The sequence below is a fragment of the Lampris incognitus genome, chromosome 5 (genome assembly GCF_029633865.1).
Source record: "Lampris incognitus isolate fLamInc1 chromosome 5, fLamInc1.hap2, whole genome shotgun sequence".
NCBI lineage: Eukaryota > Metazoa > Chordata > Actinopteri > Lampriformes > Lampridae > Lampris > Lampris incognitus.
The window spans coordinates 59,912,828-59,928,374 of record NC_079215.1 but is presented as its reverse complement, the minus strand read 5'-3'; the positions used below and the strand labels follow the sequence as shown (position 1 = coordinate 59,928,374).

Here is a 15,547-nt window from a genome sequence, read left to right as displayed (position 1 = left end):
CACCATCTTGGAAAGTGAGAGGATGCCTGAGGAGTGGAGAAGAAACATACTGGTACCGATTTTCAAGAACAAGGGCGATGTGCAGAACTCTAGCAACTACAGAGGTATAAAGTTGATCAGCCACAGCATGAAGATATGGGAAAGAGTAATAGAAGCTAGGTTAAGAGGAGAAGTGACAAATAGCAAGCAGCAGTATGGTTCCATGCCTCGAAAGAGCACCACAGATGCGATGTTTGCTTTGAGAATGTTGATGGGGAAGTATAGAGAAGGTCAGAAGGAGTTACATTGTGTCTTTGTAGATTTAGAGAAAGCATATGACAGGGTACCGAGAAGTATGTAAGAGTGGTGCAGGATATGTATGAGGGAAGTGTGACAGTGGTGAGGTGTGCTGTTGGAATGACAGATGGGTTCAAGGTGGAGGTGGGATTGCATCAAGGATCAGCTCTGAGCCCTTTCTTGTTTGCAATGGTGATGGACAGGTTGATGGACAAGATCAGGCAGGAGTCTCCATGGACGATGATGTTTGCAGATGACATTCTGATCTATAGTGAGAACAGGGTGCAGGTTGAGGAGAGCCTGGAGAGATGGAAGTATGCACAGGAGAGAAGAGGAATGAAAGTCAGTTGGAGCAAGACAGAATATATATGCATGAATGAGAGGGAGGACAGTGGAATGGTGAGGATGCAAGATGTAGAGGTGACGAAGACATATGAGTTTAAATACTTGGGGTCAACTGTCCAAAGTAACCGGGAGTACAGAAGAGAGGTGAAGTGGGTGCAGAAGAGTGTCAGGAGTGATTTGTGACAGAAGGGTACCAGCAAGAGTTAAAGGGAAGGTTTACAAGATGGTTGTGAGACCTGCTATGTAATATGGTTTGGAGAAAGTGGCGCTGACGAAAAGACAGGAGGCAGAGCTGGAGGTGGTAGACTTGAAGATGCCAAGATTTTCGTTGGGAATGTAGAAGAAGGACAGGATTAGGAACGAGTATATTAGAGGGGCAGCTCAGGTTGGACGGTTTGGAGACAAAGCAAGAGAGGCATGATTGAGATGGCTTGGACTTGTGTGGAGGAGAGATGTTGGGTATATTGGGAGAAGGATGCTGAATATGGAACTGACAGGGAAGAGGAAAAGAGGAAGGCCAAAGAGGAGGTTTATGGATGTAGTGAGGGAGGACATGCAGGTGGCTGGTGTGACAGAGGAAGACCCCTAATGGGAGCAGCTAAAAGTAGCAGTAGTAGTCGTAGAAGTAGTAGAACATGCACTGTAAAAAAAAGCTATTGATGGCGCAATACTATCACACCTTTTAAATGTATCAAAGATAAAATTGGCAGATGAGATGACCAGATCCTGTATGTGACTAAGAATGTTTTGACTATATTGTTTTTCTTGAAAACATGAACATAAAGAATTTTGGCAATTAAATTGCCATATAATCCATTTCCAAAGACATAATAATCAAGATGTGAAGAAACCTATTTCTATTGGTCTTTGAGTGAATTTTCTCACACTGACCATGAATGAATGAATGAATGAATGAATGAATGAATGAATGAATGGCATGTGAAAGGATGGCCACTCTGCGTTTTCAGTGTTTTCTTAAATTTTTTCACATTTCCTGACTTGGTCTCTGATGCTCCTTTGAGACAACCACAACTCTGTAACGCCCACGTTGCCTCACAAGCACCTTCCCACATGCCATACTTATTCAACTCATTTAGGCCTATGATCCTTCTCATCTCTCAATACTGAAGTCATCAATTTCTTTACAGGGACTTGAGGTTACAATCCTGAAGATTACTATGCAAACAAAGTAACAATGTTTAATTTATTTGAAATATATTTGCCTCGAAATAGTGTTGTTGCACAGTCCGACACGTTACATTTTGTGGCACTTGCCCTATCAAATACAGCTGACAGCATGTGTATGGCAGTAGGAAGTATTAGCTTCTCTAGTTTTAGCTTTTGGTATATGGACACTTTAGTTTTGTTTGTCACCAGCGCGGTGAGTGGGCCAGTATTCACCATCCACTGTACTGCACGTGTGCTGTGTTGTCTGCAGTGCGGTCCCACCACTTCTCCCACGCTGCTGATGTGCCATGTAAGACTGGGGTTAAAACTGGGCTACTGTCTGTAAGACAGTCCCACATGTTGCACTAAATGTACGTCAGCAATAAAGGAGATTGTGTGGAAGGAGTCAGGTAGTGGTGAATTTGAAACTGGGAAGTTGTGTCCAGTGGCGGCTGGTGCTAACAAATTTTTTTTTGGGGGGGGGGCGCAATTTACATAGGTGCAGCACACCTGACAGCTGATTTAATGTCCACACAGTCACACTTATTAAGCAGGACAGTGTAGCCTATAGATTTTTATCAGGGATAAAACACTGAAACCCTGAAAAACACAAACAAACCCTGAAACCCTGAAAAATCACAGCTTTCAGGTGTGCTGGGCCAAGGTAAATTGCGTCCACCCCAAAAAAAGGGTTAGCACCAGCTGCCACTTGTTGTGTCTAACAGATATGACAGAACAAGCTAAAAGAAGATCTTTACCAACAGAGCACAAGATTAAGAAGTAAAACTGAGGTTCAACCATTTTTTTTCTTTCAGCAGTGGGGAAGATGGTGACACAACAGTGCTGGTGACTATTTGGCATAGGCGTTTCCAGCCCATTTTTGGGGGAATTGAACCCCAGCACCCCTAAAATTGAAGAGATTTTTTATTTCTTATTTTTGCTGTATGTCCATGTTTAATAAGCTGAAGAAATGTCAAAACCATATCCAGTATATGGTTTAAACGTAATATTTTAACAACAAAAATACAGCACCCCCCATGCTTCGATCCACCCACCCAAATTTATCTTGCTTGGCCGGCCAGCACTCTGGGTGCTCAGCACCCCTAAAGCTCTGATCCTAGAATCGCCCCTGCTATTTGGTTTGGAACGGATCTGTTGGATTTGGATGATCAAAACATTGCAATTTCCTCAGTGCTGTTGGCTGATTTACTTAAAGAAAACCCTGCAGAGCTGCGCCTTGTTTCAGCATCGGTCCCTCCATGTAGCGCTGTGGCATGGTCTGGCATGCAGAGTTTAACGCGTCAAAACCGGAAATAAGGTCTTGAAGACTGCAGAATCCTACAGTTCACGGCAACTGTTTGTTTTATAAGATGGACATAAAGTAAAATGAGTGTGCATGAATAATGGTCAACGTAAAGCAGTTTAAAAAATGCAACATGATCTCACAGAAATACGTGAAATGACCACGACCTCGTCACACCCGCATTACGTAGTGGTGGCACCACAGAAACAATGCCAATGGAAAGTCAACGAGGATCCTTTGCCGTGCTGGACACACGAATTCTCTGACTCAACAACATCATGCAATGAGCGGTGTTCAATATTTTCTAGTTAACAATATTGCATGTTATTGCTATCTTTATTGTCATTTGACTGAATTTATTATTACAATTAGTTACACATTTTTTGTTCTCTAAAAAACCCTAACCCTAACCCTAACCCTAATTGACTTTCCATTGGCATAGTTTCCGTGGTGGGGGCACGTCATTTTAGCACATCACGTGCCCCCACCAGGCAACGCGAGTGTTAAGAGGTCGTGGTCATTTCACGTTATTTCTGTGGGATCATGTTGGAAAACAAATATGAAATAACTTTCAGTCATATGGGCTGTGAACGCTTCTTCAAGCTTTTTCAAAACATAGGAAATGAAATTCTGTTCCTTAAAATATGGTTTTATTTGTGAATTTACACTGATTAGCAATACATCTAATAGCAGTTCCATTAGATAACCATTTATATAGGATTTTCACAGGTCACAAAAAAAAGAAGCTTGGCTCATTCTGGCATGCCAAAGCAAAACTCGTTTCTTTCAAAAACAGAAAAAAGGTGGATAGAGAGGCATTAGTAAAACAAGGTGCAAACTGTCAGCGAGAGAAAAACAAATAATAACAATAATAATAAAAAAAGAATGCAGTCCAGATTCATCTGGGAGTCGTCTCTGTTAAATGATTAATGAAAAAAGGCCTACTGCTCTTTTAAAACTAAAAGAGGGAGAAAAAGAGAATACTGCAATAAATATAGAGATGAAAAAGGAGTACTTTCCAGAAGACACACACACACACACACACACACACACACACACACACACACACACACACACACACACACACACACACACACACACACACACACACACACACACACACACACACACTCTCTCCCATTTCCCAAACTGAAACCTTCTTGCTGCACGTGCTGGTGTGGTGTTATGCGTTTGGGCTCGGCGCGAGACGGCGTCTGAGCGCCCCCTGCCTCCCAACATCAAAATCCAGTACTTCACATTGCTAGCTGGGATACACGGTGCATATGATACTTTATAATAACTGTTTTTTTTTCCTACTGCAGGGGGCGATATGTGGCAAACCGTTCGTCTTTGGCTCCACAGGGTTCGACTGAGGTTCACTGGAAGGTTGCAACGTGACTGCGTTTTACAGAAACAACGTCAGGGACTGTTACATGAAATGATGCTGAAAACAAATCAAAAACAAAATATCATTGTTATCTATATATCCATATATATCTATATCTATATATTTATATAGATATATGTGTCTATATATATGTGTGTGTGTGTGTATATATATACACATACATATATCTATATACACACACACACACACACACACACACATATATATATATATATATATATGTAAATCAGCTGGACTAGAACCCCAAGCCTTTTATCATGATTTGTAATACTACAAAAAAATAAAATAAAATAAAACATTATAATATGGCTTTGAAAAACACACAAACACAAGAAACAATGTTGCTGCCCTTTGCTTCGAGATCTGAGTTTCTGGTTTGGGCTGGTGGTGCCGTTTGCCAACGCGTTCCCAGTTTTCTTTTTCCTTTCCATTGAGAAATGGGTCCAGTTTTACTGCCTATTACACCATTTAACTCCTTCATTTTACTTTTTCCCCCACCCTGTCTGAACCCCAAACAGTTCGCTGCATGCGACTTCCAGTTTGTTACTCACACAGTTTTCACCCATAATGCACCTCCTCCTTCACTGCCACTACAATTTGTTATATATATATATATACCAGAAAAGTGCAGCACAATGAAAAAAATATACAGTTAAAAATCTAGCCAACATATCCAGTTTTCATATATCTTAGATATATAGTATTTGTTTTTAGTAATCTGAAGACTAGAATATATTTGTGAAACCAGGCATCACTACAGAACACAGTCAACATACAAACTGGGACTTCGGGGGGAAAAAACATGCTTAACATTTGCAGTTACTGTAAAAGTATAGAAATGAGTACAAAAAAGAGTTGGCTGGTAACAAATTTTGTGTTCAATAATAATAAAAAAAAATTAAACCAGTATTACATGAGATGATGTGTATTCTTATCTAAATACAGTCACAGGTGTACACCAGAGATTCTTCACTAAAACGTGATTGTTTTTTTCCTTTCTTCCTTTTAGTTTGGCAAAAAAAAAAAAACAATAAAAAAGAAATAAAGAGCAGAGGACATTAAAAAATGCTACATGAATGCATGAATGAGTGGATCAGTGGCTTTTTGAGATGTCTGCTTTTCAGCCTAGTCAAGACTGACCGGAAGTCTCCGTTTTGAGTCCTGCATGACTAGCCGGGGTGAGGAGAGCAACCGCTTCCAGTCCCGTGCTCTGAACAGCTCGGCTGAACAGCTCGGCTGAACAGCTCGGCTGAACAGCTCGGCTGAACAGCTCGGCTGAACAGCTCGGCTGTGGCGTCACACTGCTGCCACAACCGACCCAACACGAGGCCCGTTTTAAAAGCAGGCAGGCGAAGCAGCTTGCCTCGACTGCAGTGAAGAGTCAAACTTTCTAGTAAAGAGTGTGATCATGAGAGTGAGCGAGGCTAAAGACTGAATAACAGCAAGAGGAAAAAGCAATTAACACCAATCCCCCCGCCCGCTTTTGTCGGATCAGTTTTCCAGTGCAACATTCATTTCATGTGACTCCTCTCACTGAGAGACAGAGAGAGATAGAAAGAAAGAAAGAGAAAGAAGGAAAGCTTACTCCCTGTATCCTCTGCTCCTTTCCAGGGCATTTTCTTACCAGCGATGGGGGCAAATGCAGAAATACCAGCGTCTGGCCAACGATCATGAACCAAGGAATACAGAAATAAAAAAAAATTACAAAAATTAAAAAATGATCAGCCTTTAAACCCAACAACACGAGATGGTTCAGCTGGCCAAGCTGTGTGGGAGCGCTTCATCGCTGCTGTGACGGCGCGCTACGTGAGAGGTAAGGCCTGATCTGAGCCACAGAAAACATCACCTCACACTTACTGCAGCTTTCATGTGTGCCCACCCCACCCCACCCCACCCCTATCAACTCAGTTTGGACTTTTACAGATGATAAAATCTTTTTTATAATAAAACCAATTAATTATTTTCTTCCGTTGTTCTGTCTAATATGTTACACATAAAACGTGAACTTAAAAACAAAGACAAATGACAGTGAAAATAGACAAAAACTAACAAACAAAAAACACAGACATTAAACAAAGAAAAAAAAAAACCGGTGGCTGTCGCCCTTTCTTCTTTTCTGCCACTGATCACCCCTCTCAACCCCCATCCCCCACAACTTCCTCTTCTCTCAGGCCTCATTCTTCTCCTTCTTTTTGTTCTTCTTCAGGAAGGATGGGGTGCGGAACTTCTTCTTCTTCTTGGTATTGGGCGACTTAGAGGGCGAGCTCTCCGGGGAGAGTGCCTCCTCGATTTTCTCACCAGAGCGTAATGTGACCTCCACAGTCTCCACGTTGGTGGTCAGCTGGCTGACGCATTTGGACAGCTCCCCTTCCACATCTCCGTGGCCCTCCTTGCCGTTCATCAGGGCTGTGTGGTTCTCTGCAGAAAGGAGGGGTTGCGGTCGGGGGGGAGTTACAAGCAAGATATGAGGGCAGGGGTCAGAACAAGAGACAGTGGGTGGATTAATCACTACATATACTACAGATACTGCCACCAAAGTGGTTAAAAAATAAGTGTACTAGTGACAAGCTAAAGTGAGGCTAAAAAACAAACAAAAAAAGATGACTGACAGGTTTTGGCCGAGTCAGAAGAGCAACGAACCAACCTTTGATGAAATGTCATTTGTATCCAGAACAATGAGTAACATACATCATCTAGAAGTGCACTAATTCAAAATTAAGTGATTTGCTGATTCACACCACTGGTTTATACTTAGACACTGTTGTCCTCCTCTCTTCAATCAACTGGTGCACTGTTTGGGCATCAAGGACAACAGCAGTCTAAGCGTAAACCAGTGGTGATTCTGTATGTGGCGGGAGTGTCGGGAGAGTTGAGAGATGTATTTTCCAAACTCAGTTGCTTTCAAATCCCAAAACATGCTGTGCCAGAAACTGGTCTACCCCAAGGATCAGATCCTCTGGCACAAACATAGTGCACCCTGTTAAGTGCCAGGAGGATTGCCATGAATTTTACAACGAGGAAACCAAACAGATGCTGGTGACTACCGTGTCAGGCCAGGACTCCACAGTCTACACCAGCGGTGGCGAACCATGTACCATGGAGAGCCATGTGTATGTATATGCAGGTTTTCAGTCCAGCCGGACTCTACACCAGGTGATTTCACTGATTAGCAACCTTCAACCAAAGAGGAAGAATGTATCAGGGAAATCACCTGGTGTGGAGTCGGGTTGGAATGAAAACCTGCATACACATGGCTCTCCATGGCACATGGTTAGCCACTCCTGGTCTGCACCCATCTACAGGCCAGTGGCCACTCTTTCAAGGATGAGGATGTGCACATCCTTGATAGGAAGGAACGCTGGTTTGAATGGGGAGTCAAAGAGGCCATCTATGTGAAGAGGGAATGACCGTCCCTGAACCAAGGCGGGGGGGGGGGGGCTAAGAGTACATCTGTCCCCATCCTACAATGCAGTGATTGCAACTATTCCCCAGTCCTCTGTGAATAGTACACATGGCCATTGTAACTCTAGTTAATGGTCACAGCATTTTGGATATGAAACTGATCGTTGGTTTCAGTTGTTATGCAACTCTGCCGTTTATAAGGATGGGGATACCTGCAGTCAGTTGAGACTGATGAAGTCATGTTAATGAGTCATGAAACATTTCTCACAATAAAGGTTGTGCCCAGATGAACTGATTCGACTTTCTGGGACATAGAATGTACCATTTCTTGTCTGCCAAATGCCCTGCATGCTCTCTTTACACTAAATGTGATGTCCTACTGTCACATGCTTTTCAATTCACGATATGTCAATATGTTACTGTACCAGCAGTACATATAAACTGTACTGGGCAAAGAGAGCGGCTTTACTCCTTTTATTTTACAACCACTCAGTCTTCATGATCTACATATTTCATAACCTGTCTGTGGAAAAAGTCCAGTGACCTGATAACTTTGTAAATTCGCCTTCCTGTCACCTGAAAAAGAGGACTGTAGTTTTCAACCTGGGCTGGGTTGAGTGTAGGTTTTTTGAGCAGTGCAGTGACCCGAGCTTGCTTAAAATGCAGTGGGGAACACACCCGTTGTAGGCGAGAACTTGACGAAAAGTATGCCATTGTGAACAGCACACACCAACAAACAGGAAACTGGTATGACCGCTGCAGTAGAAACTGGCAGTACGTGGACTACAGTTATGGATAGAGCCGATAGAGGGCAAAACCCGCGTCTGCTGACCCAGCTAGTGAAGCTCCAAGAGTGAAATTAGCAAGTACTCCGCCCAAGAAAGCCTGATAACGACCTAATTCCGAATCAAAACTAGTTTTAAATCACTTATCACATGACGGCAATCTGAGGGAGAGATGGAAACAGATGTCCGTTGCGGCGACCCCGAACTGGAGCAGTCCAAAGTAGTAGTAGTAGTTGGAGTAGTAGTAGTAATAGTAGCAGTAGTAGCAGGAGTAGCAGCAGCAGTAGTAGTAGTAGTAATAGTAGTAGTAGTAGCAGGAGCAGCAGCAGCAGCAGCAGTAGTAGTAGTAGTAGTAGTAGTAGTAATAGTAGTAGTAATAGTAGAAGATCAAACGACTGCAATCTCTTATGTTCAATATCAGAGTTTGTTGGGGGGTGACAGTCAGATTTGCTGTGGAGCAGTTCCAAGCCCAAATCAGATCGAGTATTGCCCGCTTATATGTACACACACACACACACACACACACACACACACACACACACACACACACACACACACACACACACACACACACACACATATATATCACATTCTTTTGGATTGAAAGAAAACCTATATCTTGTGGCCACAGTTAAGCACAGCACACGTGAGTTTTGATCCCTTTCCGATACATTTTCCCTTTCATGCACACATTCCCAATCTACTTAGAAACACACAGCATAGCAGCTGTGAACATTCCCACAATCCCTCTGTGTAAATGTTACCTTGTTTAACTGGAGGGCTTTGCGGGGACTGGGTGAGAGACTGACACTGAGAGAGAGTGGAACCGTCATCAGAGGTTAGCTCGTGCTCGCCATCTGCAGGTAGGGTGGGGGATTAAGGTACGGTGTCAGGGGACGTTGAAGTATCGGGGAGTGAGTTGGGGAGTGAGTTGGGGGTGAGGGAAGAAAGGGGGGTGGGGGTGGGGGTGGGGGGATTAGTGACAAACACAGACATCAGAATTCGGCCATGCACAGCTGGTTTTCTACAAAATATGTCCCAGAAGCCTCGTGTGACTTCCGTCGGTTGGTGCTCAGCAGATCATCAACATCTAGGCGCGCCATCATTGGTTGTCCTCAGACTGCTTTTCATGCTGGTTATGCATGTCACAGTAATATTCTGGTTTTGGAAGAAACTGCCCTGCATGTAGTGTCCGCAAATTGTCCTCCAACAACACATTTAAACCCTTGTTTCTGGTGGCAGAGTTTGTTTGCGTCAAAATAATTTATTCTAGTGCTGAAACAATTAGTCAATTAACTGACAAGTGTCTGTGAATGTTCTCATTCATCCAGGTCAGGGTTATCCAAAGGAATTGAATCGAGTGCACTGACAAGTCGCTGAACAAAAAAATAATAATAATGGATTATAATTTTGGAAGGTGATTTATAATTTTAGCCTTTTATCAAGTAAAAATATCAAACATTTGCTGAGATTTGCTTTTTCCCCGATTCATAAAATACTTTGGGGTTTTTTTGCGGCAGGACAGACTAAGCAAACAGTTCTACAAACATCACTTTGGACTCTATGAACATATGACGGGAATTTGTTATTATTTTTGGTATTTTATGTGCAGCGAATTCAGGGGGCAGCCGGGAACCTCCGCAGCCAGGACACGAACCCAGATCTCCCGTGCCACGGAGGCCGGCTGCCCCCTGAACTCGCTACACTAGTGTCATAAGTGGGATGGCGAGACCGTGAGGCAATCGGAAGCACGTGCGCCCAGAGGCGTGAGGGAGCTGGTATGCTGAAGCGCGGGGACGCGCTTCCCGAAGGGGGGGGGGGTAGTGTAACAATCATGAATGAGTAGACTCGCTAGCCCTTGGCTAACGGGTCGTCAACTGGTTAATGTAGTCACCCGTGGTGTGGGAGACCCGGGTTTGCGTCCTGGCTGCCCCCCGAATTCGCTACATATAGATTGAATGATTAATCCAAAAAAGTTGATAAAGTTATTGATAAGTAATTGTTAGCTACAGCCCTAATTTATGTTTTTCTTCCTCGTAAACGAATAGCTCCAAGCATCCCTGTACTTAAATGTGTATCTTAAAGGCATTCAGATATTTTACTTGAGGCAATACAATACGTCCTTCACAGCTCCCTGATCAAACGAGTTCAGTGTGGCTGCTGTCTGTGCAGGAAACACTCCTGTGTGCTGCTTGTCGGATCCCCCAAACTCCACAAAACCACAGAAGACCACAGAAGCCTTCACGCAAAATGCCAATATGAAAACCAGTGAGGTTGGATTTACAGAGAGCCTTAATGGACAGCATCCAAACACCTAATGGATATGCTAATTAATGAGTCATCATCATTTAATCGCCAGTGTTGTGACTATTTGCCTGTTCATATTTATAATACTCTGAGCATTGTGTGCTACCAAATACTACGTGAGTTTTGCCCATGCATGTCTGAGGCTGGTCCAGAAGGTACCGGACTGGCCACGAAGGAGTCATGGGCCTGGAAAAGGAATACAGGAGGGTGTCATGGCAACCATCGCCATCACATGCGGTGGGTGTGAAGACCTGCTGATTGGACGGTCTGCCTTCTGTGACTTTGGTGACTTTTATACACACACACACACACACACACACACACACACACACACACATACACACACACACACACACACACACACACACACACACACACACACACAAGCGTGCATGCATATGCGATGCACACCTACACCCCACATGTGAATACACACTTGCATGTTTTTTTTTTTTTAATTTTATTTCTGATTTTTTTCCCCCCTTTTTTCTCCCAATTTAGTGGCCAATTGATCCCTATTTTAATTCAAACACCCACCCTCGTATTGCATGCGTTCGCCAACTGCATCTCTCCGGCCGGCAGTCTCGAAGGAAAGCGCCTCCCCACTTTCGTGACAAGGCGAATCCAAGCCGAACCACTGTTTTCCCGACACACACAGAGACGCATTCATATGACGAACACAAGCCGACTCCGCCCCCCTCCCGAACACAGCGTTGCCAATGATTGCCGCTTCATCGAGTCCGGCCATAGTCGGATCTGACGAGACCGGGGCGCGAACCCCGGTCCCCAGTGGGCAACTGCATCGACACAGAGCCGATGCTTAGACCGCTACGCCACCGCGGACACACTTGCATGTTTATATATATACATATGTCATCATAGTATACACAGGAAGATCCTGAATATCAGTCCGACACACTCTCATGTGTACACACATCCACTGCTAATATGCATCTGCACACTATTATGAAGATGAACATATTGCAGATGTACAATCATACACACACACCTCGACACAGAGTGACATGTTGTGTAGCGTGTACAGCATATACAGTAGTACACAGTGTATACAGTAACAGCCCATCTGATTTTTTTTTTTTACTTCTTAAGTGTAATTGGAACAGATGATAAGTACTGACTTCCTCTCACTAGATTGCGGGTACAGGAGTATGTGTGTATGGATTATGAGGTACAGGAGTATGTGTGTATGGATTATGAGGTACAGGAGTATGTGTGTATGGATTGTGGGTACAGGAGTATGTGTGTATGGATTGTGGGGTCCATGGGTATGTGTGTGTGGATTGCAGGGTACAGGAGTATATGTGTATGGATTGCGGGGTACAGGAGTATGTGTGTATGGATTGTGGGTACAGGAGTATGTGTGTATGGATTGTGGGGTCCATGGGTATGTGTGTGTGGATTGCAGGGTACAGGAGTATATGTGTATGGATTGCGGGGTACAGGAGTATGTGTGTATGGATTGTGGGTACAGGAGTATGTGTGTATGGATTGTGGGGTCCATGGGTATGTGTGTGTGGATTGCAGGGTACAGGAGTATATGTGTATGGATTGCGGGGTACAGGGGTATGTGTGTGTATTGTACCGGTAAGGCCCAGGTGCTTCCTCTCCACTGTCATGGGGTACTGTTGCAGCTCTTGGTGGGACAGCTCAGTGAAGGGGTTGGGAGGCAGCGGCTCCATCTGCTCCTCCTCTGTGGGGACATATGGCTGGGGACGAGGCAGGCAGGGAGGTTAGCATGGCAGCATACACACACACACACACACACACACACACACACACACACACACACACACACAGACATGCACACGCACAAAGAGATGCAGAAAAACAACACATCAACACACACTCAACACACATGCATAGACACATGTGTGCATACATACAAAGATATAATCACACATTTTTGTGGGCACAATCAGACATACTATATGAAGGCAGGTGCCCAAATACAACATCACATCACTCATAGATACACAAAGAACCAGCACACATGGAGTTCCAGCAAGAATGCAGCAGAAACGTCACGGCATTAGAAGGAGAACCACCACTTCTTACTTCAATTTTATAATTCTATGATTTCATGTTGGTGCTACAGGAGAACAACGATTCAGCATATATGCAGCAGCAACACACACACACACACACACACACACACACACACACACACACGTACACAGTTGTATTTCTTAAACAGCTTCAATGAAACAAATGTTTGCCACGTTTATTTTCCTGTTTGTGCTTCTTCTTATTATTATTATTGTTATTATTATCATTATTATAATTATTATTATTATTATTATTTCTTTCATGTTTCCTGTTTTACATCCTGTAGAGCCAGGTCCAAACTATGGACCTGAGGCACTATAGAGCAGATGTCACTTGATTGACAGTACTCATTGTAATATGTGGGCTGTTCCGAGTAGGGCGATCTTCTGGACTGCACGGTTGTTGCTGTTGCCTGGGATACGGTTGGTGAACTTTTCCATTTCCCTTCTTCATGAAACCTAGAGCTCCGATGACCACTGGTGTTGTTTCAGTCTTCATACCCCGCATCCTGTTGATTTCAATCTCCAGGTCTTTGTACTTGGTCAGCTTCTCTGTGACTTTCACTGAGGTGTTTTTTTCGGATGGTATTGCCATGTCGATGAGCATGCACCTCTTTTGCTTCCTGTCCTTGATAAAGATGTCGGGCTTTTTAGCTTTTATCTCTCTGTCAGTGTGGATGGGAATGTCCCAGACGTGACGTCACTGTTCTCAGCGACCGTTTTTGGCTGAAGTTCGTACCACTTCTCAGTCGTCTTGATCTTGTAGCTCCTGCAGATCTTCCGGTGCAGGTATGCTGCTGCCTTGTTGTGCCTGTATATGTACTCGGTCTTTGCAAGTTCCGGGCAGCCTGAGACGATGTGGTCAATGGTTTCTTCGTACATTCCAAAGATTCTGCATTTTGTGTCTGGTCCATCTTTGATGATGCGATGGTGATAGGATCTGGTTTCCAGGCTCTGGTCCTGTTCAGCAATTATCAGGCCCTCCTTCTCTGCTTTCAGTCCGGTGCTCCTCAGTCACTGGTGTGTCTTTTGTTGGTCCACATCTGTGTCTTTCACTCTTTTTGGGTACTTCTTGTGCATTGCTTTGTCCTCCCAGGTTTTTTGCAGTGGCTGCTGGCCATGGTGTTTTGTCTTCTGCTTCACTCATTTGGTGTAGATGGTAGTTGCCTCATTTTCGGTTGGTGGGGTTTCTGGGACGTCAAGCTCTTTCTTGAATTGTTCAGCTTCTTTATTGATAGAGTAGATCTGACGTTTTACTATTTGGAGGAGTAGGTCATCTGTTTTTGTCAGGTATGCATCCAGCCTGATAGTGGTAGTCTCTAAGGTCAGTTCGAGTTGGACTAGTCCTCGTCCTCCTGAAGCTCTTGGTAGGTATAGCCTGTCGACATCTTCTTTCGGGTGGTGCATCTTCTCCACGGTCAGCATCTTTCTTGTCTTGGTGTCTAGTCTCTCGATGTCGTTCAGTTTCCAGTTGATGATGTTGAAGCTGTACTTCACTACATGTATTGCTAGGGTGTTGATAGCGTCAATACTGTTAGCCGCATTGAGTTCACTCTTCAGTACCATACGCACCCTCCTGTGGTACTCTTTCCAGATCTCCTCCTTCATGGTTGAGTGTTGTATGTATATCTTGGTCTAGCTCTTTGATTACGGTGTCAGTGTCAAGGTCTAAGTCTGCAGTCTTGGTAAGTCTTCCTTTCTTGAAAGTGGCTTTGGCACACTTGTCGATTTTGAATCTCCATCTTGATGTCGTCACTGAAGGTCTTGACGATGGTGAGTAGACCCTTTTGCTGATTGTCATCCTTGGTAAACATCTTGAAGTCGTCAACATAGAACAGGTGGGTCAGTGTGCCATTCTGTGATTTGTACCCATAGCTGCTGTTGTTCAGTAGATTGCTGAGTGGCACAAGTGCAAGGCAGAAGAGCAGTGGTGATAGTGAGTACCCTTGGAAGATTCCACTTCTGATGTTGATCGGTCTCGATGTTAACGACCCCTCTGCATGATGGAGATTCGGGGTGGTCTTCCAGGTCTTCATGCTCTCTGTGATGAATTTAACAGTTGTTGGGCAGACTCTGTAGATCTTGAGGCTCTTCTGTATCCAGGAGTGTGGCATGCTGTCAAATGCCCTCCTGTAATCAATCCATGCTGTTGACAAGTCTATTTTCTTTTTCTTTCTTTCTTTTATTATTATTATCATTATTATTATTTCTTGATGCTACTTTTACTATATTTAAAGTGTTTCTAGTATATTCATAATATTTAAACTTTAAAAAGAGCATTTGACAGTAAAAATTGTAAACGTCATGGCTGTTGTGCTGTCCCTCTCCATTTTCACAAGTACTGTCTTACTCCTATCTTGATTTACAACATTTTAAGTGGTCAGAATTTCTAAAACACATTTTTTTATGTTACTAAATGCCTGTTGTACACCCAAAAACAACAACTATACAAGAGGTGCAGAAAATATAAGATAATGCCACTGTACTT

The 15,547-nt window shown here is 43.7% G+C and overlaps 1 protein-coding gene across 1 annotated transcript in view; it reads right to left on the bottom strand.

Moving 5' to 3' along the window:
- Positions 1-6,408: 6,408 nt before the first annotated feature.
- add3a (adducin 3 (gamma) a) overlaps positions 6,409-15,547 on the bottom strand; it is a 124,952-nt gene continuing 115,813 nt past the window's right edge. The window contains exons 13-15 of the mRNA XM_056279827.1: positions 12,597-12,720; positions 9,451-9,543; positions 6,409-6,917 (exon numbers count right to left, since the gene is read on the bottom strand). Of these exons, the coding sequence (XP_056135802.1) occupies positions 6,667-6,917; positions 9,451-9,543; positions 12,597-12,720 (468 nt within the window). The 3' untranslated portion in view covers positions 6,409-6,666. The remainder of the gene's footprint in view (positions 6,918-9,450; positions 9,544-12,596; positions 12,721-15,547) is intronic.